The following is a 25,384-nucleotide window of genomic DNA, read 5'->3' on the forward strand; positions in this document are numbered from 1 at the left end:
TTTAAACCAAACCAAATGAAATAATTGAAATAGCAAAATTCCATGTAAATTATGTAATTTGGTCATGCGGTGAAGGGATGACAAAAGTTGCGATTTCATTAAAAAATGAATATGCAATATATACTGTAATGGGTGACGTTATCCACATTCATGATTCTGAAAGCAACCGCTCGACGTTTCCTATGGGTGAAAATTAAAAAGCTATCAGCTCAAATAAAGATGACATCAGGTCAAAGCTTAGGATTAGAACTTGCATGATAAAGCAAACGATACCTTCAATAAGATTTTAGCCACGCATTGAGTTCGATTGGAGTTTTATTTTCACTTCATCGTAGCAAGCTTGAAGATCCCTGAACTCGTCGGTATCAGAAAAGCTCTCAGCCTAAACATACAAGTGACAAATTATTAATTTCTTTTTACGGGAAGGGTAAGAAAGCAAACAAGATAGATTAATACGAGTAATAGAAGAGCATGATGTTTCTTGACTTTTTTTCAACCCTTGAACCAAACAAAAATTTATCTCACCTGTCTAATTACATTCTTCAAGTGCATCTCCGCCGTAGCCAATTGTTTAATACTACCAGTAGATGAAAAAATTTCCACATAAACCTGGCAAAGCTCCAAAGATGCTTTTGCAAACTTTTTGAAGCGATCTCGGTCCTTCCATACATCAGATCCCTGAAAGAATGCAATCAATCATAGTCGTGAATAGGATATGAAAATTGTCGCTAATAATCAATAAATAATAACATTGCTTGGTCCCTAATTTTGTTAAAACTGCATAAAACATCACATCAACGAACAACAACACTGCATGCGACGTTTATTTGCATGTCTGTATCGTTGTAGCAATGTAACTGCAGAGATCTTCCATGTGAAACATTGGTTTATAAATCTTATTCTTTCGTACATACACATAATCCAAATTAACACTATTCTTTCTTATGGTTACGTTTCTAAAATAAAAATGTCAATAAATAACGAAAGAAACATTGAATGTAAATAAATTTATATGAAGTTCTTTCTCTATTTCTTTTTGTTATATTTTAAGGTTTTGTTACGTAGAAATTAGGAAATGTCATAGTTGTTTTTTATCCTAATAAGTATGAACTTTTCTATTTTCCTTTTTGTATTTTTATATTATAATGAACGTGTGTGCGAGTGTGAATTGATTAAAGATTGGGTAGAGGATAAGAATATAATTAATAAAAGAGTCATTAATGTTATCTTCAATATTGAAAGAAATACCAAAATCTTCCAAAAATCCAACAATTAAAAAGGAATGGAGGAGTATTTTATGATAATAAAATAGACTCACCTGGAGTGACCTAACTTGCTTTAATAGGGCTTCAGAACACATAGTGAGATCTCCATTAATTCTGTGCCATTTGGCATATAAGCCCCAGATATCAGGTCCACATCCACTCCCACTTTTAACTATCTGCACCAGAGTATTAAATATTAACCTTTATTTTACTTGCAGAACAGACAATACTCAATTGAACTCTCATTCTGCCACGGGCTGTCTAACAGTTTGATGCCATTTACAGTTACTCGCATAAACCACTTTAGCTACGTTACCAGTGGAAGGGGATTGTTCATCAGTCACTTAATTAAGTACAAGGGATAAAGGAAAACAAATTCTTAATAGGAATTGAGTACCTGTTGTAAAACTTTTCCAAGTAACGAAAATAATTGTTCAGTTTCACGTGATCTTCCTGCATCAGATACATGCTCTTGATATTCTGAACCAGAAGCACCAACGCAAAATTGATCTGCTTTAGGCTCATTTTCAGTTATCAAAGGAGGCACATTGCTTGTCGAAACCCGCTTTTCCACCTCCGTTGTGATTCTTTCCAATAATTCAGAATCTACTACCTTATTATTGGTCATCTCCAAAATCATCTGGACAGCTTCCAGTGCCTAACAGAATTTATCAAAATATACAAAAATAAGTTATGGGTCTATATTTTTTTCTTGATAGAACGCACTTTAATTTTATGTCATGTTAAGTTTTAACAGTTAAAATTTAAAATTAATTGCTAAACTAAAAAGGCCTTCAAATTTATTTCTTTCCATTATATATACCAGCTTTGGCTTACGACATGGAGACAATTGGATGAGTTTCCACAACTTATTTGAGCTTATCATATATGCACCAACTCCGAAAACTAAAGGTGTTTGGCTAAAGCTTGTGAAAAAGCCATATGAAAGCAAAACATAAATTTAGGAAGCTAAAGAAATTTATAGAAGGGTCATAAGCCATTTCCATAAGTTAAGCCTATCAACATAAATTCATTGAACTTACGAGCTTTATGAAGCCCCCTTTCTATCTTTGTATGACCCATATGAATGAAGTCACAATCGTTGAACATGAAATTAGACAGCAATTTAGAAAAGCTAAAGTTTATAGACGGGTCATAAGCTCAGCTTGTCAACCTAAATTTATTGAATTTATGAGCCTTATGACGCCCTTTGTATGTTTGTATAACCCATATGAATGAAGTCAATAACAATTGAACATGAAATTACATAAAAATTTAGAACTGAAATTATATATTTGTAATATTTAAATAAAATCCTTTCAAATGTTAAGTTTTAAAGGAAGCGCCTTTATTATATTAAATGTGAACAAACAAAATAATGCGTTTATTTCAATTTAATATGTTGAGGAAAATTGAGTTTCTAAAAAATCAGCTATTGCTGCTACAAGCTCAAATGTTGTCATCAATTATATTCATTTTGCTAGGCCTCAAGAAAATAACAATACATCTTTTCACTGATGGACTTATTATCGGCAATAAAATGAAATTTCAAACAATACTGGGTCATTAAGACTTCTTTTGAGAAACTGGTAGTATTTCATAAAACATACAAAATAATGCATTTCTACACAATCTTGAAATCACTTTTTTTAAAGCTTAAAGAAGGAACCATCTAGGATATCTACCCATGAGTGGAATGGAATAAAATTTGAACAATAGTTAGCTCAATCACATACCCCCAAACAAGGGCTGGTGATTGGATGAAAACTGGGCAATTAATTCATGCATTTTTCATAAAATCCGGAGAAGGCAATTAATGCAGTCATTCTTTCCATCAATTCAAACATAGCCTAAGGAAGCAGACAACAAGAGAGCATGCAGGATAGAGAATAAAACTGCAAAAGAAAAAAAAAACATTTTTCATCATTCCATAACTTAGAGCCATATAAGATCCACATGTCTCGCACTTGTTTTGACCAACAAAGGAGGAGAAACCAAAAATGGCATATACCTGACTGATATTCCCAATGTCAACAGCAACATAGCCGTAGGTCTCCCACATTTGCCAGCTGTTTCGCCTGTGTTAGTAAATATCATTGTGAAAGAGAATAAATTTGCAATCATTATGAGCCAATAGATATATTGCATCCATGTATGCATCTGTGCTGGATATGTATGATGAAAACATGGGCAGAGGGAGTGCATAAAAAGTAATGTGGATACATCTTATCGGCACTGAAAGATACGTGGCTTATTGGCGGCCTTTTGTTTACAGGTGTTCTCTTTTTTTTAAGATAAGGGAACCTACTTTTGTAAAATTGTTGGTACTATGTCTCTGCTTTCTTCCTATCTTTTTGTCATTTGTCATTGGTTATTGCACCTCTGTCATACACTTGTCAGTTAGTATCTCATATACTCAATATAATTATATATATATTTTTCTTGTGTGCATTGGAAAATATACTAAATTTCTTACACATTATAATGAATATCAAATTTTTTTTTGTGATATTTTATGTTGGTGATCCTAAAAAATAACTTTTGGTTCCACCCCTGGATGCAAAGGAAGTCTAATAGAAGGATTCATACTAAACTTGAATTTCAAGGTTTTCCCAAATGATTATGAACATACATTGTGGTACGTGTATGAGCGTATGCATTTATGATGATTATGCAAAGGATGTTTAGTGGAGAAAATAAATACGGAACTTGAATTTCAAGGCTTCTTTAAATGCAATGAAGGCCTCCCTGCTCTTTTTCTTGATCATATGCCTGCAGGTTAGATAAAACATAAAAAAAAAAAGGTGACTGGTTCACTAATTTTTCTAAAAAAGTGATATCAAGGTACAAAAAGCGTGAAAGCTTCTAAAATCAATCATTAGAATGTCAAACTGAACGAAGGAAATTTTGATCCAGTTTATACAAAGGTATGAAGATACTTCTTTGACACTAGACACCTCAATGGTTTATACACTTAAAACAAGTTATTTACTATTTTCTTAATAGAAGAACGAACTCCTTACAAGCATGCAATATTATTCCAAGCTTCACCATTTTCAGGATCAAGTTGAACAGCACGAGTAAATGCATCCAGGGCCTTTTCTTTATCCTGAGCCTGTAACACTTTCCCGTTAGCTCGACACACTACAGAAAAAAAAAAATGAGAAAAACAAAACAGAGGATCTACATTATCTATCGTCAGAAATATAGGTCCTGGTGGTGATTCAGTGCTTAACCAGACAAACCCAATCAGGTGATGCCATACATAACTGTATAACCAATTGTGCATAGCTGCACAAGTGGTAACATAAGTCACTTCAAGAAAGTAGCTATTAGAACTTTAAACCCTATCATATTAAACATTCACTTGAGAATTAAACTGTAAAATAATTCTAAAGGACCTAATTGATCTCTCTCATAATCTTCTATTTATAAAAATAAATTGATACAAGAGTACATGATAATTAGGGTAACTTAGACACAATATAAGCATGATAAATAGGGTAACCTAGACACAATATAATCATGATAAATAGAATAACCTAGACATAATATAATCATGATAAATAGGGTAACCTAGACACAATATAATCATGATAAATAGGGTAATCCTAGACACAATATAATCATGATAAATAGAGTAACCCTAGACACAATATAATCATGATAAATAGCGCCGAATGCTTATCAAAGAGAAGTCGTGCGTGACAAGATGAGAATGAGGCAACGACTAGGGATGAGTTGCGCTCCTCGAGGCGCACAAAACCCCTAACTTCGCCAGAGAAAATGTGACCATGGCAGAGGCGAACGTCGGACAAATGTGACGCGCATGGCGGCGCCTAGATAAGAACTAGCCCTCTCCCTCAAGGAGGCGATCCAAATCACTAGTCGTCGGACTAAACTGTGGCAGCAGATGGCAATGTACGACAATAGACAGTGGTGGGCAGCGGACAACGGCGGACGGTGACAAACGGCGTTGGGAACAAAAGTTGATGGTAACAAACTTCTGTGGATAGCTCCTCACTGTGGCAAAACAGTGCTAGATGGACAACGGCAAATGGCACCAGACAACGACGAACGACGTCGAACAGCTGCAAACGGCGCCGAGACAACAGCAAACGGCGCCTGGACAGTGGCAAACGGTGCTTGACAGTTGTGGACAACAACTAAGGTTTGGAGACTAGACAGAAATCAGAACAGGACTACTCATTGAAGTATTTCAGAAAAGATGAAATTTTTAAGACCGCCGGTGGCCAGTGCCACCACCAGCAGCAACAAACACAGAGTAGGAAGAGACTCAGAGAACCTGCTCTGAGACCAACTTGAGAATTAAACTGTAAAATAATTCTAGAGGGCTTAATTGATCCCTCTCATAATCTTCTATTTATAAAAATAAATTGATACAAGAGTTCATGATAATTAGGGTAACTTAGACACAATATAATCATGATAAATAGAGTAACCTAGACACAATATAATCATGATAAATAGGTAACCTAGACACAATATAATCAATGTAAATAGGGTAACCCTAGACACAATATGATCATGATAAATAGGATAACCCTAGACATAATATAATTATGATAAATAGGGTAAATATTCTAACACGTTCATTCTACTGTTCAATTCTATAGTTACTTGGTAAGTGTAGTGAAAACTTACGTTATCATACTTTTCTATTCTAACCATGATAGTCAAATTACTAATGTTCATTGTTGAATAAGTCACTACTCACTATCTTACATCTTTTATAGAGAAATGAAAGCATGAATATCAGAGAAACGCATACATAAGTCACTTTAGAAACCTCACTTGGGCAAATTGGTTCTCCCAGAGAGTCTTGTGTGAAAATAGTAACAGCTTTAGCTTAAGGATACTTGGCGAGACAATGATATCGTAGAATGAAAACCTTGAAAACTACAAACTTGCAATATTCATGAGACACCAAATTTACTAGGCAAAAATTTCACTCTACAGACACAGGACAAAAGGGAGATTTGGCTATGGGGGAAGGAACCAAATTCACCAAGTGACTCACTTTAAATGCCAACTATTTTGTCTTTTCCGAATCTGACAACTGAGTCTGCCCTTCCAATTGCCCTTCGTAAAAGGTATATGTTCTACTTGTAATCCCTCTCCACACTATATTGCTTTGAGTTACCATATTTTCTCTTCACCTTTTTCTACATGCATTTCATCTATTTCTTTTGTGTCCATTCCTAAATTTGATACGGATGCCTTAGCCCATCCTAGTTGACGTCAGGCATACTAGATGAACTATGTGCCCTTCAGAATAGTGGAACTTTGAAGTCTGTCCCATAACTGTCTAGGAAACCTGTTGGTGGTTGCAAGTGGGTTTTTGCTATCAAAGTTGGTCCTGATGGTACTATTGATCGTCTCAAAACTCGACTTGTAGCCAAAGGCTACACAAATTTTTGGATTGGATTATGTAGATACTTTTTCTCCAATGGAAAAGATGGCTTTGATTTGTTTATTTATGGCCATGTGAAGATATTAGGTTTCTTGGTGACAAGAAACCCAAACTTTCCTATGTTTTGATGATAGAACACACAACACACACACTCACAGCAAAAACCTTGTATTATTATGTGGGAAACAAAGAAAAGGTTCAATAACATCCAAAGGAACAATCTCCCTTCTCACAGGCACAAATCTGTCCACAACAAAGATACTGAAACATGTCTATCCCCAGACACCAGCCCTCCTTAAAAGGAAAACCCTCCTAAGGAACCAACCAAAACATCCTAACAACCTCTGCCTAACGTTTCCCCCAAACCCCCCTAACAACTATGTTTTGTTATTTTTTCCCTTCCTTCTAATGTAAACTTTGATAGTTCTATTACAAGATCATTAGAATTCAATCACCCCTATATTAAAGTACATTAAAGGATCTCTTGAAAAAGGTTTGTTATATTGTTCCAATAACCACACAAAAGTTTTGCTATTCAGATATTGATTGGACAGGATCTCCTTCTGAAAGAAGTTCTACCTCTGGGTATTGTGTCTCCATTGGTGGTAACTTGATTTCTTAGAAGAGCAAGAAACAAAGTGTTGTGGTAAGATCTAGTGCAGAAGTAGAATAGAGTTATAGAGTTATGGTCTCAACCACTTGTGAACTTGTTTGGCTTAAGTAATTACTTAAAGAGTTACAATTTGGAAATATAACTTCAATAAAATATATGTGACAATCTCTTCATATCAATTCTAATCTTATCTTTCATGAAAAAACCAAACACATTAAGATTGACGGTTATCTCATTCGAAAAAAGGTTGTATCTAGAGATATAAAGCCTGAATTCATTACCTTAAATGATCAGTTAGCATATATTTTCATTAACTCTTTAAGAGGACCAAGAATTGATTATATTTGTAATAAGTTTGGTACATACGATTTATATGCACCAACTTGAGGAGAAGTGTTAGATATATTACATTTTATGTTAATTAGTGAAACTAGACTTTTGCTATTGTTTGATATTGGTATAATGTTTTTAACAATATTTTTATTTACCAAATTTATTTTTGGTTGACATATATACTTGTATCATTCTTCGTTATAAATATATTACCCTATGTGTATTTTAGACACAAGGAAGATTAATCTTATATCTAGTTTTACTAAATTCAATAGATAGAAATTGTACTGTAGTCTTAATTGCAAATCTAACACTGCAAAAGCAAATAAATAATAAAAAACTATAGCGGACCCTCCCACAATTACCTTCAACGCAGCAGCTCCAAATGAAAACCAACCATTAGGATACATAGAGTTCATTGACATTGCAGACTCCCTGAATTTGATGAACAAAAATATAATATTTAGCAGAACATTCAAAATAAAAACGTTACAGTTGAAACAACAAATATTTTATACACATTAATGGTAAAGACAATGATGACAAAAGTGTAATGCTTAGTATCAAGACGCATCACACACCACAAAATTTTAGATCTCACATATTCTCCTCTGCAGTATGCATTGCGAGCTAGAGAACACTGCCAAGCAGAGAAAAATAGATCAATTAAGGAAGAAAAATGTAGGCAATTTTTTTGAAATATGACACGAGTAAATAAGTAGAAGACAAGCATGCATCTGTACACAGCCACACCTTCGCTCTAGCAGACCTATTGTTAGAAACTTCCAATGCTTTTTCATAGTATGCATCATTGGCAGTAGTGTCACCCAGGGAGCACCTAGAAAATTTTATCATGAATGAAAAGGATTATGCAAAAGATAATACTGTAAGTTAGCATGTCATCCATCCATCCATCGCTGCTGATTTTCTATTGACTAAGTGAAAGAAAAAAAAAAACAATATAACTAGAATTGGCATCAGCAAAATTTGTCTGGCTTAACTGAAAGGACAGAGTACATAAGATTTTGGCACAAATAAATGTGTACAAAATTGCAGTGTATAATCCAAAGGCAGTTACATATTTTTAGCCACGCTTCCATTGATATTCAAAATCAATTGTATGTGTGGTCCACAGCAAGTAATAGCTCACAAACTAAAATATAAATAATTTTTCTTATACCCAAAAACATTCTTAAATCAATTATTAGCATCAATATTGTATGGGAGAGGAAGAGACAGCAAACAATGATATTTAAGTCATGATTTTCTTCTTGAAAAACACAATCAGCATTTTATATGCTCTTGGTACGCCTTTAGTGATTTCAACTTCATTCAAAATGTTAGTTTTTTATTTTTCAAAAGGTCGATGATTGATGTGAAAAGTCAGAGTAGTGGGAACCATATTCATATCAGCTATGATTATGGCAGTTAGTTCAATCCTCAAGAATATTTGGCTGGATCAGAATGCCAGTATAATGATGGGATTACATTTGTAGCTTCTCTTGGATGTTCTTATCGCAATCACAATATAATAATTGTAAATTCTGAAAGGACAGGCAACGACCGAGAGTCTAACTATGGTTCTTTTCTGTCTCGTGCTTTATTCTGCTTTATCCTGGCGTAATTCATGGTTTCCTCTCAGTTTTACTTTGCTACCTTGTGGTTTAACAATGGCATTTCATCCGTTTGTGCTTTAATTAGTTAGCAAACTCACTTGCAAGTTGTGTCAATATGACATGACCATCATGAATTCGACTATCTTTTCGTATACATTACGTTGTTGGTTGGATATTAAATGCAATCTCTTGCAATTATTACTTGAAGGTTTGAGTTCTCTATATATAGAAGTTGATGTACTGTTTCAAATTAATTAAAAAAAATATGAATCTTCTTTCTTTCAAATTATTCCTTTCAAGTCATTATATACATTGCATATATACACACACAATACTTCATATAAAATATATCTCCTATGTCGTTGGAGAAATGGTCAGAGAAGCTGTTGTTCAAAAGTGAGCACAATCCTATTATAAGAAAAATTAATAAGCAATCCAAAGTAACATACCATAACCTGGGATCATTTGGTCTTTCTGAGAGACATTTCCGTATAAGTTCAACAGCACTTGCTTTCTTCTCCAACAAACTTTTTGCAAATCAAATATCAAATGCACATCATTGTTAATTAAAGATGAATAATGAGAGGAGAGAAAAATCACTGCTTTATCCATTTTACTTCTATTATACCTGTAGCAGTATATAAGATTATCCCATAATTCTAAATCTTCAAACTCCTTCATTGCCTCCCCTATCAAACCACATCCCACCAAAAGTAAAGCATATTCCCTGAAATTGGAATAAAACAAAGTAATAAGAAAGTTAAAGAACCACCAGATTTTTATGAAGCTAAAATACAAAAAACGACTACAGAGCAGGTGTTTTTACTTCCTCAATGCAGGAATACTAGGCATATAAACAGCATAACTGAAAGGAATTCTTTCAACGACTGATGAAGAAGAGTCATGTATACATTTAACCTGCAAAAAAATGTAGTATATTTTTATCGGGTACAATAATTAAATCAAAACAAGCAACTCACTCGTTGTAACGTGTAGAAGGATATAAAAAACTGTGATGAATAGATAATATTAGACATAATTAACCTTACGGAATCTTCAATCAGTGGAAGATGCTTGTTAGGCGTAAATATTATACAAGTTATGTACTAGTCTCTCTCACACTGAAAGCGTACACTAATAAAAAAGGATTGACATTTGGAAACGCTTATGTGGAACTTATTTGGGTTTATAAAAATCATCAAATTTATATCCTAAACCCATTTGAAGAATTTGTGGTAAGAGTTTACTGAATAAGTGCTTAATTAAGTTGTTCAGCCAACTACACCCTCAACGAAATGGAATATGTTGTAGGATGTTGTATAAATATATATATATATATATATATCAGAATAATTGCAGTTAGTCAATCAGCTACTGTCGGTAGGATTTTATAATTGTTGGGTAGCTGCCTAACTATTGTATATTTTAGACCGAGACTGGAGCAATAATAGAAGTGCAGTGTGTAACTCTGATCTCTCTGTTTCGCATCTCTCTCTATCCTCCATCTGTTCTTCCTCTCTTTCAGCTTCTCTCTTTACCACTTAAATCCTATATGTAGAACAAAAAAGAAACACTAAATAATAGTTGTAGCTCTAGGAAGAAAAATAGAATCTACAAAGGGTTTTCAGGTAAATCTCAGAAATTACAGTCCTAAGTATTCTAGGAATAACAGTGGTGAATACCAAACGGGTTTGCTCAACTTTGTGACATTTTTAATCCAAAGCAATCAATTTTATTTGGATTGTTTATTTTGGGTTAGATTTTCCCTAATTCAGGTATTTATGCTCTCATTTAGCCTTTAGCCTTTAATATTAGATTCTTAATTGATTTTTATATTTTAATAAAATATTTTAATTAGGATTTGTTATAACTGGATTTATTTAGCATGAGATGTACAAACATGATAAAAATAGTTTTTTAGTAGCCTAAATGTTCTTTGAATATTTTGAAATGTGTTAGTGCAGTTTCAACTAAGTTGAGATTGAGATGTGGAAATAAATTACTTAAAGTTTCATGACACCTTAAAAATAAATTCAAAAATAGCAAATAATCAAAATATAAGAAGTCAATCCAAGCATAACATGAAAAGGTGAAAAAAATTGGCTAAGTTAAGAAAAAGAACCAACAACAAAAATTGGATCTTGCAGTTTATTCTATTTTATTCTATTTTTTTCTACAGCTTTAATAATTGGTAAATATCTATTATAAAAGATAATTTGAGAAAAATATATCTTAAGATATTTTATTTAATATTGCTAAATAATTGTTAAAATATTATCAAAAGATAATATTTGACAAATCTTTTTGAATTTAGAAAAGATATTCTCAAATATTTTTAAATCTACGCAACAATCAAATATATCTTGAAAATATTGGATTATGTAGAAGATAATTAAAGGAATTTACATTATCAGGAACGAGATTATAATAACAAAAAGCCTAAAACAAAGTCATTCTAATTCCTATATAAAAAAAAAACTAAGGGAAACACATTAGGGGAGCTAAGGAATTCTTTGGGGGTTCAAATTTCATCCTCTTTCTTTTCTCTCATGTTCTCCACCCTTTCTTCTTCTATTTTCATGTTATTTCAACATTCAATGGAGTGCTAAGCCTCTAGGATTGATTCTGCTATAATTTCTTAACTAGATTATGAGATTAAATGAATAAATTTGTTTGTTCTTTTAACTCTTGTTGTGATTTAATTTTATATATGCCTTTTGCTTCTTAATCAAGTAAAAGTAATGATTTTTACATTATAGCAAGTAAGCATGGTGTTAAATCTACTTAACATATCAATCATATGAATTCAAGGGTTGTAATTTCAATTGAGAATTTACTTTGATTAAAGTTAGAAACTTTTATGTGGTTGAATGGGTTTTTACTACCAATTGATAATGTACTTTGATTAGTGGTAAAAACTTTAAAAGAATTAATCAAGAATGTACTTTAGTTAATTAACTTTTTACTTAATATAAGAGAAAAAAGAATAGACATAATTACATATAGTAATAATTTACTATGATTAATCTACAAAGTTTTTGCTTTTAATAGAGAAAATACTTTGGTTAATAGAGAGAACGCCAACAAATTAATTGAGAATTTACATTGATTAAATTGAAAATATAAGACAATAATTAATTGAACAATAATCTTTAGATAACAATGATGAATCTTATTTTGAAAAAACATTGAAATCAACCTATTTTCTTTATAATTGTTTTTATCTTTTTAAATCTTTTTACAAATTTATTTCTTTCTATCTTTTGTTATTTTGTTCTTTAATCTTTTATTAATCTTTATCTTCTTTTTTATTTTACTAACCCTTTTGTATAGTTTTTATAAGAACTAATTTATTAATAATCAATTCTATATTCGTTAGAAGACAACTTAAGGTTGAATTTACATTTATGTTTTGTTAGTTACTATCTTAGCAATACAGAAGTTGCTATAATTTAGTAATATTAATTTGATCGCGTCAATGATAATGTTATCAAAAATCAATCTAACTACGAACAAATTTGATTAAGTCACACATTTATTACTAAAATCATATTAAAAAAAATTAGCAAATTTGATATGAAGTGTTAACAAAGTGTGAGATTATGATGAATGAAATTTGTTAAGAAATGAACTTTGCCTAACTCAACCTTACAAAACTAGATTGTAAGGTAAAATTTATATCCACTTATATGCTTTAAACTGGTTTTATCTCTAATCAATGTAGAACTTTCAACACACCTCTTTCACGTTAAGGTATATAGATCTTGAGAGTGGTACTAGACATTAATAAGTAATTCGATAACATCCTGATAGCGCATGGAACAATATGTTCAACAAATAACAAATTTCGCTAATATAGGCACTCACTTATATACTCTAAATTGGTCTTATCTCTAGTCGTTATGGAACTTCTAACGACATCTAATAAATTGACGAGGGCTATAAAAGATTGAAACTCTAAATCTACCATAAATTTAAATTGGTTACCAGAAAAACTTTCTATTTTTATCAAAAACTTAAATTGTTTACCTCATTGTATGATCTAATAAACGTAATCTAATAATTTGCCATTATAAAAAAATAGCAAAAAAGCAATTTTTTTCTTGTTTCAAACGCCTAAAGGTTCAAAAAAATTAAAAAAATAAAATAAAAAGTATCACGTAAATAAACTTATTACATTTATCTGGATCCAAGGTTATTAAACTCGAGAGTTTACGTAAATTTGTAAAAGTCGAATAAACTCAACTCGTAAAAGACTCGAGTCGAGAGTTTACGTAAACTTGTGAGAGTCGAATAAACTCAACTCGTAAACTCGACTCGTAAACTCGACTCAAACTCAACTTGTAAACTCCTAAGAGTTTACCTCAAATAAAAAAAATTATATGAATAATATCCTAATTCAAATAAGTCTACAAAATTATATAACTTTAAATAAATAAAATTTATAAATATATTGTTCATAAAAATAAATATTGTAAAACATAAATACTTGGATTATTGTCACTAATTTTGATGCATTTCACTAAATATATAATAAAAAAAGAACAATAGCAGTGGTAGAGGACTTAGGTTTTATTGTTTAGAAAAACAATTTCATTTGCCTATTACAAACCAAAACAATGTTGAACTGACGACTTTGTTAAAGAAAAAATAACTTCACTCAATAGTGAGTGACGTAGTGGGAAAGGAAAGACAGTATGCGTAGCGGCGAGCGTGACGGTAGCCGCAACAGCGAGTGTAAAACAGACGTGACGACAACCACGAAAGGAGCACAGATGGAGTGTGAACAGAGTGCAATCGAGCTGCCTGAAGAAGGCGAGGCGATGGCGATGGCCATGGAGAGTGACAAAGGGGCACGAGAGATAGTGACAATCAGGTCATGAAACCCTAAATCCTAAACGACCTCATTTTTCTTAATTTTTTCCCCTTTCAGGCTTGCAGAATCGCTCCAAACTTGCGATTCTACACGATCCTACCAACCTCGTTTTCATTTTTAGCCACTCTCTAGTTATACTATTAAATCAAGTTTTATTGGTCCCTTTGTTCCTTTTAGTATTGCTTTGGAGCCCTTGTTTAATAACTCTTGGGTTCATTATCATGTGGGAGATAATTGAGCAGTTGTTGAAAGTGTTGTTTCTACAATAGGCTATGAAGGATGAAATTTTGAGGGAATCTCAAAACTTTAAACAATTTGACACTATTAAAAACACTTCAAATAATTACTTTCTTAATGCTAGTGGTTCCATGAAACAGGTTTCACTGAATTGTGCTAAAAGAATCCAGGAAGAGTGGAAGTCATTAAAGAAAGATTTGCCAGATTCAATTTGTCAGAGTTTATGAATCAAGAATAGATATTTTGAGGGCAACAATTATTGGAGCAAATGGAACACCTTATCATGATGACCTTTTCTTTGTTGATGTTTTCTTCCCAGGCAACTATCCCATCGTACCCATGGAAATCCACTACCACTCTCGTAGGCTTCATGTCAACCCAAAATTATATAGTTTTGGCAAAGTTTTTAATCTGCCTAACACCAAGTTTGGCCATGAGACTAAGAAGTGGCAACAAGGTGTTTCAACAATTTTAAACATTTTTGTCTTTATTCAGGGTCTAATCCTGAATTCAAAGCCATACTATAATGGGACTAGATTTGCCCATCTAATGGGCTCTAAAAAGGGTGCTTCTGATTCCTTGCATTACAATGAGAAGATATTCATCCTATCATTTTGCAAGGATTCTTACTGATCTTCAGGTTTATCATGACGATCTTGCAAAAGTAAAGTGCATGCTTCTACCTACCAAGTTGTTAGGCAAACGTAATGGGAAGAAGGTCACCAAAGCTGATGAATCTTCCCAAAGTTTGATGAATTGGCTTATGGGAGATCAAGTCTTGCAACAAGTGTTAATCCAAGGGAAGAAAGGAAGCTGTTAGGAGTTGGATAGTGTTGAATATAGTGAAAAATTATATTTGGATTAATCTCTCTTGTGTAAAATACACACATAGGGTTCTCTATTTATAATAGAAGAAATATGGGCTAAGCCCAAAATACAAATGAAAAATAATAACAAACTAACTAAAAGATAAAAGATATAATATATCTAACACTCTCCCTCAAGCTGGAGCATACAAATTGTATGAACTAAGCTTGGAATAGATGAACTCAGTGTTGAACTAGATGATTTAGATGATTTGTCTTCAAGAGTGTGAGGCAAACATAGATGGACTAACAGCAGCTTGTGAAACTTCAACTTCAAAAGTGGATGAAGGTGAGCAGTGGTAGACAATGACAAACTGCAAGGACTGATTCCCAATCAATGATGGATGAGTGACGGGATCAACAGTCGTAGCTGAAAGCTAAGAGCTACAAAACTACAGGGACTATACTAAATCCTCATCAATGATGGATGGGTGACGGGATCAACAGTAGTAGCTGAAATCTACAAAACTGCAGGGACTACACCCATATTTATGTGACTTGCAGTGTCTTGGAAATGTACTCCCCCTTAGTGTGAAGGGCGGAAATGTGAGAAATATCACAGTTGCTGGACCACTAAAACAAAACAAAATATTAAGCTACAATGCTGAAACAAAGACATCAAAGATCAAAAGACATGTTAGAGGTCCAAAATTCTTTGCTAGACAACTCCCAAGTGGTGATACTTAGCAGTGTATCACGAGAAGATCGGGCTAAACTCTAGCCCAAGAAGAACTGACGCAGTTGCGTCTGTCTGAGGCGGTAGCGACTGCAGTAGGGACTAAATTGCCATCACTGACTGATGGGGCCTGTAGTGGCTGGAAGCGACAAAACTACAGGGACTGCCATCACTAACTGACGAGGTGATGGGGCCTACAGTGGTTGGAAGCATACGGCGCCTGAACAGCGGCAAACAGCGCCTGAACAACGACAAACGGCGCCTGAACAGCGACAAACGGCGCCTGAACAGCGGCAAACGGCGCCTGAACAGCGGCAAACGGCGCCTGAACAGCGGCAAACGGCGCCTGAACAGCGGCAAACGACCCCTGAACAGCGACGAACGGCGGGTGCCTGGACAGCGGCAAACAGCACCTGGACATCAAATTTTGAGTCGATCTTGCTCAAGATCACATTCTCAAACCTAGACTTTTCATCTCTAGCCAAATCTTTCTCCGTAGCACCCACTGCTAGAATCAAAATCCTTAGCAGTGAAACAGATTTCCAGTAGAAGAAGCCATTTTAAACTTAGAGAAGAAAAGAGACTTAGGGTTCCAAAAACGTGAGGGAGAAAACCCTAGGTATGAGCCCAAGCCAACAAAACGGAGAAACAGGAACCAAAACACACTCAAGAAGCTCCTACGAGACGATCTGCAGGGATGCGGTGAAACTCCGAAACCGAGAAGGCGGCGCGTGCAGAACACGCGACCGAGACTGGCCGAGAAGAAGCGGGGCGTGACAACTGGTGCGGAGGCTTCGGAGGACGGGACCACTAGGGTTGGGTTGCGCTTCTCAAGGCGCACCTAACCCTTGACTTCGTCGGAGCAAACGACGTTCGGCGGCGGCGGCGATGGCGGACTGGCCGGAAAGAAGCACTGCGTGGCGGCGCGTGACTGAGAAGTGGCTCTCGAAACCGACGTGGTTGGTCGTCGCTCGAAGAGACGGTCCAGATCCTCATATCACTCGTCGAAACTGTGACGGTGGCCGGCGACGGCGACGGCAGCGGCGACGACGGTGGCCGGCCGCGGACAGAGGTTGGCGGCGGACAATGGCTGGCAATGGTCGACGGCAGAGGCGACTGGCTGCACTGGTGCTGACTGTGGCACAGATTTAAGAAGAGAATGGACTGCCCACTGAAATTTTAGGGGCTACCGGCGACCATGGCCGCTGGCAGACAGCAGAGACCCCGGAAGAAGATCAGAGAACCTGCTCTGATACCATGTTGAATATAGTGAAAAATTATATTTGGATTAATCTCCCTTGTGTAAAATACACACAGGGTTCTCTATTTATAATAGAAGAAATATGGGCTAAGCCCAAAATACAAATGAGAAATAATAACTAACTAACTAAAAGATAAAAGATATAATATATCTAACAGATAGTTTATGAGAGAAGAAAGAAAAGAGAGTAGGCAGTTAGGAAAAGGCGGGAAGTATGGGTATAAAAGAAATAACGCATTATATTGTGGGGGGACAGAAAATGATATAATTTGTATACACCGGTTTAAGGACCTGGTGATAGGGGGTTAGGCCCTCGTCTTACACGTGTTCTCTTTATTCGTTACAGTGAATAATATACCCATTATTTGACTCTTTCTGTTGTGTGAGATTGCGTATCAGTGAGTGAGGTAGACGGTTAGGAAATTATTCTCGGATTCCTAACAGAGTGGTTCGACCTGCCGGATCCTTGCGGAGAGAGATCGGAGTAATGGAGGGAAGAAATGAAGGACATCTAAACAAGGTGGAGAACCAGCTCAAAGCGATAGAGATTGCAGTAGACGGACTGAAAGCTGAAAACGTAGCGATAAGACAAGACTCGGCAGCCATTCGCCAGGATCTTCAGGAAATCATGCGGATGTTGGGGAATCACAATCGCGAACACGAAGATGGATCGGATGGGAGTCAAGCATCGGTGAATGGTATGCGGAGGACGAGGCGAGAGGGTGAGAACGGAGGGCGCGAGGCGGATCGAACGGATGGACAGTTCCATTGGAGGAAGAAGGTGGAGCTTCCCGTATTTGATGGAGTGGATCCTCTGGACTGGATCAACCGGGCGGAGTGTTTCTTCGATTTACAGGGAGTGCCGAAGGAAGAGAGAGTCAGCATCGCATATGTTAGCATGGAAGGGAGCGCTGGCTATTGGTATCGATTCTGGCGGGAAAAAGCGACAAACCACACATGGGAAGGGCTAAAATGTGCGATGATCGGAAGATTTGGGGAAAGGAACCGGGGCTCGATTTTTGAAAGGCTCATGACAAACCGTCAGAATGAGACGGTCGAGGAGTACATCAGAGACTTCGAGCTTTTGGTGAGGCAAACAAGCGGGGTGACGGACGAGCAGCTCCTGGGCTATTTCCTCGGGGGTTTACAGGAGGACGTGAGGAATCGAGTGCAACCGCATGATCCATAAGAACTCATGACGGCGATGCAAAACGCGAGACATGTGGAGGTCCTACCGGGAGGAGCTAAGACTTGGGGAGGAGGCGCGAATCGACCACAAGTATAGGGGGGGACAAACGTCGGGGACGATAACCCGAGTGGAACTGATGCGAAATCCGGAGGGACGGACAGTCAGCATGGAGAATGTAGGCTCTAGGGGAAGAGAAGGAAACTCAAGACAGACTGCAGGGAGGGGTGCGAGTGCTACGGGGAACAACACCATGGGCAGAGGGGTGCGAAACCTTCCATATCACGAATATCTCAAGAGACGAAAAGAAGGACGTTGTTTCAGGTGTGGGGGGCAATTTGGCCCTGGTCACCGTTGTCCGGAAAGCAGCTTAAGGGTGTTGATTTTAGGTGAGGATGAGGAGGAAGACCCTGGAGAAAACGAGACAGAGGTGGAACACAAGCGGCTAGAATTATCCTTTCTCTCGGTAGGAGGATTGACCCAGCTGAGAACCATGAAACTTCAAGGGAGTTTGGGGGACAGGGTGGTGTTGATCATGGTTGACAGTGGCGCTAGCCACAACTTTATATCCAAAGTGTTGGTTGAGGAGCTTCAACTAGAGGTGGATAAAGGCCAGACTCATTCGGTCTGTTTGGGGACGGACAGAGGAAACAAACCCAAGGTCGTTACAGAGGGGTAGTGTTACATATGGGAGGAGTCGAGATTATAGAGCAGTATCATGTCTTCGAATTAGCGGGTGTCGACCTGATTCTGGGAGTGGATTGGCTAGCTAAGTTGGGGGAGGTAGTAACGAATTGGGACAAGTTGACCATGTCCTTCAAACAAGGAGGAAGAAAAGTGATAATCAGAGGGGACCCGACCTTGGCGAGGGAAGTAATAGCACCTGAGGCCCTGCTAAAGATTCCTAACACTGAGACAGTGACAAGGGTATTGGTTGATGATCAAGTTAATGTGATTGAAAAGGTTGATCATCCGTTTGATGAGAAAGGGTGGTGGAGTCGGTGTAGAGTGGCCAAAGTTAGTTTTTTAATCTGCCCATTTTGGTTTTTGGCTCAACTCACCTTTAACTTGTCATTGAAGTATACTACAATCACATCAAACACAATCTTAAGAAGCGCATCCAGTCTTTTTACCTTCTTGGTCTCCCTAGCATTCTTGGGATTATATGCAGTTTATATAACTCTTATTCGCATGAAATTACCGGATAGTGATGGAAAGAGTGGTGAAGCTAGTATAGCTTAGTTTCTGGGATATCCTAGGCTTTTCAATGTTTTAATTTTTCTTCCAGTTGCCCACATACTAAATATTACCAAGATGGAAAGTTTTCGTTGCTGGCCAATACGTGTTTTGAATAGAAGACAACAGCAACTCGAAGAGGAGTTAAGAGAGCAAGTGCTGATAGAAGGGAATGAAGAAGGGGTGGATGGAGCAACAAGTAGTTTCCAGAATTCAACCTTGGGGACAAGGTTGATTTTCAGGATGGGGGTAATGTTAGGAGTTGGATAGTTTATGAGAGAAGAAAGAAAAGAGAGTAGGCAGTTAGGAAAAGGCGGGAAGTATGGGTATAAAAGAAATAACGCATTATACTATGGGGGGACAGAAAATGATATAATTTGTATAGACCGGTTTCAGGACCTGGTGAGAGGGGTTAGGCCCTCGTCTTACACGTGTTCTCTTTATTTGTTACAGTGAATAATATACCCATTATTTGATTCTTTCTGTTGTGTGAGAGTGTGTATCATTGAGTGAGGTAGACGGTTAGGAAATTATTCTCGGATTCCTAACAAAGCCTTGAGGCAGCCACATGAGAAGTGTTGCAACAATTAAGGACCAGTTTCTAGCTTCAACCTTGAGGACAAGGTTGTTTCTGGAACGACGCGTAATGATAGCATATTTAATGTGTATGTTAGGAGGAAACATATAGAGTACTAGTTGTTAGTTGGGTTGTTAGGTTGAGTGAGACTTTCTATATATAGTTGGGAGGTCTTTGTATGCAGGGATGTTTTTTGAAAGTTTAGAGAATTGTTGACAGGATCATTGGCATCTATGTGAAGGGAACATTGTCCCTTGGATGCATTCCTATTGTACTTATTTCCTAGAATCAATAATACAAGATCTTTTTAGTGAGTATAGGTGGTTGCAATTGTTTTTCTTGGTTTCCTCCATTTAGAAACCTAACATATTGTCACGATCTCTTTTATGTAACCAAGCCCCTTGTATCTAATGAATGTCTATAAGATTCGTATGCCTTTGATTCCACTTGTTTTGTGTGTGACCAACCTTTCTCTAAGTAAAGACAAGTTAACTTCTCATACAATCAAAACTATATTTCTTGAGTGTTCTTGGGCACATCACTCTTATATTTTTATCGAAGCTACCTTTCTGAGGATAAGTCAGACTTTAAGGTTGAACCAGACCCTATTGATTGAAACTAATTATTTAATGTCTAGTGTATGTTGAGCACGATTTATTCATGTAATCGTGCATACTCCCGAAAGTCCTTAAACTCGTCAAGGTATCTAAAACACACTAATCCCAACCCAAATTCCGGTTTTGGTCGACATAAATCATAATGTATAGAAAATAATTACATGAACTTCGTAGCTTATTCCCTCTCCATGTGTGAGTGGAAAGTTTAATGACCATTTTTTGTCACAAAAAAATGACAACCTTTCAATTGCAATAGGCATATAAGAAAATAAAGTGTCAAACAATATACTTTTATAATTCCCAACTTAACATGTTAACCAAAATAGTGCACATACCAAGTTATCCATCATTAGTAAGGCACGCTCCTTAGTTCGGCTACGAGATGACTCCCACCGAATACGTAAAGTATCACAAAAACACCGTATCTAAACAAGGAAAGTGAAAAACATCAAATGCATGCCATGGTTTGCAAACGAAAGAAATTGTTGCCAACATTTATTGAAGTACAGTGTTGAGATTATGATACCAAAATCGAGCTCATGAGAGAATATGATAAAAAGAGGAGAAACATGAATTTGAGAGTATGATAAATTTCAAATTCTTATTTCTTAGGGGAAATTTGAAATTCTTTAATTTTAGTCCAGTTACTCATGAAATTCTAGAATTTCAATTTCCTTCGAAATTTCAAACCTAAACAACATAATTTGTCATAAAGCATTTTAAATTCTTTTTAAAATGAATTTCCCTCTTAAAACTCCCTATTCAAACAAACTATGAGAAAAATAAACACCTTATGCATTAGCAAAATTGTCTATGTTATACACAAAAGCCTATATTTTAAACAAATATACGTCATAGGTTCTTGTCTACTTACAATGAAGTAAAACGAATGTTGGGAATCAATTGCCTCAATGTAAGGTGCCATATCCCATCCTGCAATCAAGTGACAAGCCAAGTATTGAATGAACTATTATAGCTAGATTGTAAACAATTTGTGTTTTCCTCCTTTTAGGAGAATAAGTGGATTTTAAAATACAATACCAAATGAAATTAGCTTAGCTCTAAGTAAAAGGAGAGGGGAAAGAGAAACAGAATCCTAAGTGGTTCAGCCTTTAAATTAAGGAGCGTTTGTTTAAGATCATCTTTTTTCATTTCCAGGATATGAAGATGGGAATAAATATTCCTATGTTTGTTTGATGATTATTAAAATATATACCTAATATCGTTTTTCCAAGGAAAATGACCCCTTGACATTTTAATTTTTTTCATTTCCAATGAGAAGGGACTGGATTCCATGACAATGGATGTTATTGTCTATAATAACTACCTATTTCCACTAACTTCTTTCTTTTGTTCTTTTTTTTTTCAATTTCAAAATTAAGTAAATTTAAATTCTTTTTAAAATTATTAAATAAACAAATATGATTCCTCGGAATAAAAATTGATACCATAAAACAAAATCCCCTAAATAGGAAGGAATTTAGAAAAATAAATTGAAAAACAATTGCACAGTTACAACAGTACGCTAGAAGAAAAATAGTTAAAACAAGGATAACCAAAATTTATATTGAAGTGATCCAGTTTCCACACTTTTTTTCACTTCTCTGAACTTAGCCGAATGACATGATAGGCTAGAAGTCAACGTAATCCCATGGCAGAAGTAGTTTCAAAATTGGAAGATTAAAAAGGGGATTCATGGATCCAAGTATGCAAAAGATAGGAATAATATCATGAATGAATGCATAAAATTTAGGTAACCTACGTTGCAATTCATCATGTCGGGAGCTCTTCTCTATTAGAAGACAATATGCCAGAATTACAGCTTGTTGTGATGCTGTCAAACTTGGAGTAAAATGGGCACCATTTTCCACGCCTTGTGACTTAGTTTTGGAGTCATCATTTTCTAACAACTTTGGAATTCTAAGTATGTCAGATGCCTCAGAGGTTTCAAACTGATGCAAATTCCAGTTACCTTCACCATTGTTGGAATCACATGTTTGGATACCAGTACCTGTTAAGTCTTCCACATTCGATGTACTTGTGTTCGTAACAAGTACCATCTGCGCCTTAGGCTCTGCCTATGTCCAAAAATTACATATTAAAAGCTAAGTATCATGACAAATGCTATATATCATGCATTTACTATGTTTACCTGATGTACAGAACGAAAACCGAGTACTCCAGTAACTGAAAGCTGAAGCCCAGCAGCCATCTCAGCTAACTCAAAATGCATCCTGAAAGGACAATATACTTTATATAGGAAGATACCACAGAAGAATCAAAAGCAATATTATAACAAATAGACAGTATTCTCCAGAAATACCTTAGAACATATTAGGAGCTGTTTGACTTCAGAAAGTGTTTCTACTTTCTTTTATTACCTATTCTGATCTTAATTACAAAATGATCACCTTATTTCATTTAATTTACTGTGTTTAAATATATTGTGTAGGAAATTATGAAATGAACTTTTCATTGTTTCCTATAAAAACCATCAAAAAACATAAAATCAAGTAAAAACAACATGGAACTTTGGCAAATCAAGATCGCCTCATCCAGTTCCTCAACCCACCAAACATAGAAGCCTAGATGAACATGTCACCCCAACTTTATATCAATAGATTTCGTTTTATTGAGGATAAATAAATGTAAAAACACAAAGATGTGCCAGTTTATGCAATGCAAGCACACCGAACACATGAAAAGGTAAATACAACTTGTGCCCCTACCAACTCTCCCTTTCCCCATGAACAAGTTTGACTTAGTTTCAAATCCACCTTTTAGATTATGTAACACAATGATAAACCGGAAAAGTAAAGGAACCACCAAAATTAATATCAGAGTACTGAAAATATGTTATTCGGATATTGCTATTTTCCCAGTAAGAACATAGTCCTTCCAACACATTAAAAATTACACAATCATCATTAACATTTTTCATAAATATTAAGAACCTATACATCACCTTTTGGTAGGAAACATTTTGAAGCATACCATCCCAGAATTCACGGTTCACTGTTCATAGCAACTAACCTGCAAGAGTCAACTCGTCCATATCTATATTCCATAATGCCGGCCTCTAATTGAAGCATAGAGACAATATCCAAGCTCTCGCTACTGCGTAAACTATCCTCCCAGTAACTCCGAACTAGCTCCGAAGTCCCGAATTGTTGCAAAGCTTCACTCATGTAGACATGCAAGAGATCAGACAAGGACGAAGACCGCTCATCCAAAACTTTCTGTTGAAGCAGCAAAACCCTCGCAATCCACCACGACAGGCTTCCAATCTCAACGCGTAAATCCTTCATCCGCATAAGCAACATCTTGGCAAAAACTATATACTAGAAAAATTAAAAAAATTAAAAAAAAAAAACACGTTACTTGTTATCAACTTGAGCTGAGTCATGTTGTTAGGCGTGAAATGAATGACACAAGTACCTGAAGATTCGAGAACTTCCCAAGCAAGTCAGAACCAGCAGACATAAGCTGATTCCGCGCCCAATGTTCCCATTCATCACTACCATCCAAACACAGAGGACATTTCGGTAGCTCCGTTCCTTTCAAAGGCCTAGAGTGGAAACAGTTTCACTCTCTAATTCAAAAAAAAAGTACAGAGAAAGTGGCGATTTAAATTTTACCCGGTGAAGTTTGCTTGAGTGAACCCTAGAAAAGCAGCAACCGCAAGGCACATAACGATCATTGCCCTGCGACGCTGTTCGGCGGCGTTGGAGGCGGCGTCCGTGATGAAGGACTCAGCGCGGTGGACCAACTCGGAGTAGAACCGGTCAGCGGCGTCGAGTGGGAGGGAGTCGTGGTCGCGGAATCGGAAGACGCTGGATGAGGGTTCGGAGGTGAGTGCTTCGACGTAGCTGCCGCGCTCAACGGAGTTCAAGAGGTCGTTGATGAGGCCATCCAAGGATTCACCATCGTGGCGGAGATCCAACGGCTGTGAAGGGCTGAGGGTGCAACGAATGAGGCGTAGCTCGTAGCCGCGGACAGCAACGACGTCGGGTTCGAGGGTACACATGCCTTGTGCTCCTCAACGGCCAAGCTATGTTCTTGTTCCGTTTCAGGGTTTATGGTTTTGGATAGGAAAACTTACATACTTATTCTAAACATATACAGTTTTGAGGCTTAATACTTGGTCCAAAAAAGGGAGTATTCAAAATTGTCTAGTTTGTAAAAATGATATGGGTTAAGTTAATTTTTTTTCTAGCAGCGTTAAAATTAAATTGTGCAAGTTATCTCGGGCACAAAAATTAATGACTTGTCAATTTTATATGATTGCGTGATACGGTTAGGGTTTATTGACGTGTAAAATTAAATATAGAAGAAAAAAATTTGAGTATGTGACAATGTATTATGAGAGAGGTTAAAAAAAGAGAGATACGATTAGAATGAAAATCGTGATTTGGGATTAAGCCTTCTGGTAAAAGTTGTGTTCAAATTGGGGTTAGTGTTTATCTCGTTGAAGGTGAAATTTCAAGAGCGAATTGAAAAGCATAACTGAGGTTAGTGTTTATGTTCTTATAATTTTGTGAATTTGTGTTATTGTTTGTTTATGATTGTTGTCGCTTTGGGGGGTAAGTAT

General features: G+C 36.1%; 1 protein-coding gene across 2 annotated transcripts; it reads right to left on the reverse strand.

The window, feature by feature from the left end:
• LOC124848785 (Protein prenylyltransferase superfamily protein) lies at positions 1-24,891 on the reverse strand. 2 transcript variants are annotated; one of them, XM_088106591.1, is made up of 21 exons: positions 24,432-24,891; positions 24,232-24,361; positions 23,827-24,134; positions 22,946-23,027; positions 22,556-22,871; positions 21,668-21,726; positions 21,129-21,218; positions 10,088-10,179; positions 9,890-9,988; positions 9,711-9,788; positions 8,399-8,483; positions 8,227-8,285; positions 8,011-8,080; positions 4,289-4,380; positions 3,975-4,037; positions 3,277-3,334; positions 1,663-1,923; positions 1,319-1,441; positions 526-678; positions 274-382; positions 1-180 (listed from the first exon to the last, which is right to left on the reverse strand). In XM_088106591.1, the coding sequence occupies exons 1-20, from the start codon at positions 24,818-24,820 to the stop codon at positions 287-289; spliced, it is 2,703 nt and encodes a 900-aa protein (XP_087962717.1). In that variant the 5' UTR covers positions 24,821-24,891; the 3' UTR covers positions 1-180; positions 274-286. The 2 variants fall into 2 exon arrangements, with proteins under 2 accessions (XP_087962717.1, XP_087962716.1); XM_088106590.1 differs by having other exon boundaries at positions 3,277-3,343.
• Between the last annotated feature and the right edge of the window lie 493 nt (positions 24,892-25,384).

The sequence above is a fragment of the Vigna umbellata genome, chromosome 2 (assembly GCF_029865625.1).
Source record: "Vigna umbellata cultivar VRB3 chromosome 2, Vumbellata_1.0, whole genome shotgun sequence".
Lineage (NCBI taxonomy): Eukaryota > Viridiplantae > Streptophyta > Magnoliopsida > Fabales > Fabaceae > Vigna > Vigna umbellata.

What these genes read in the sequence shown, in the direction of transcription:
- LOC124848785 (XM_088106590.1), bottom strand. Translation starts at nt 24,820, where the DNA reads ATGTGTACCCTCGAACCCGACGTCGTTGCTGTCCGCGGCTACGAGCTA. An exon ending in GGACGAGTTGACTCTTGCAG is followed by an intron (nt 23,028 to 23,826) that starts GTTAGTTGCTAT and finishes TTGTCCTTTCAG; the next exon opens with GATGCATTTTGAGTTAGCTG. An exon ending in AATCTTATATACTGCTACAG is followed by an intron (nt 9,789 to 9,889) that starts GTATAATAGAAG and finishes ATTTGCAAAAAG; the next exon opens with TTTGTTGGAGAAGAAAGCAA.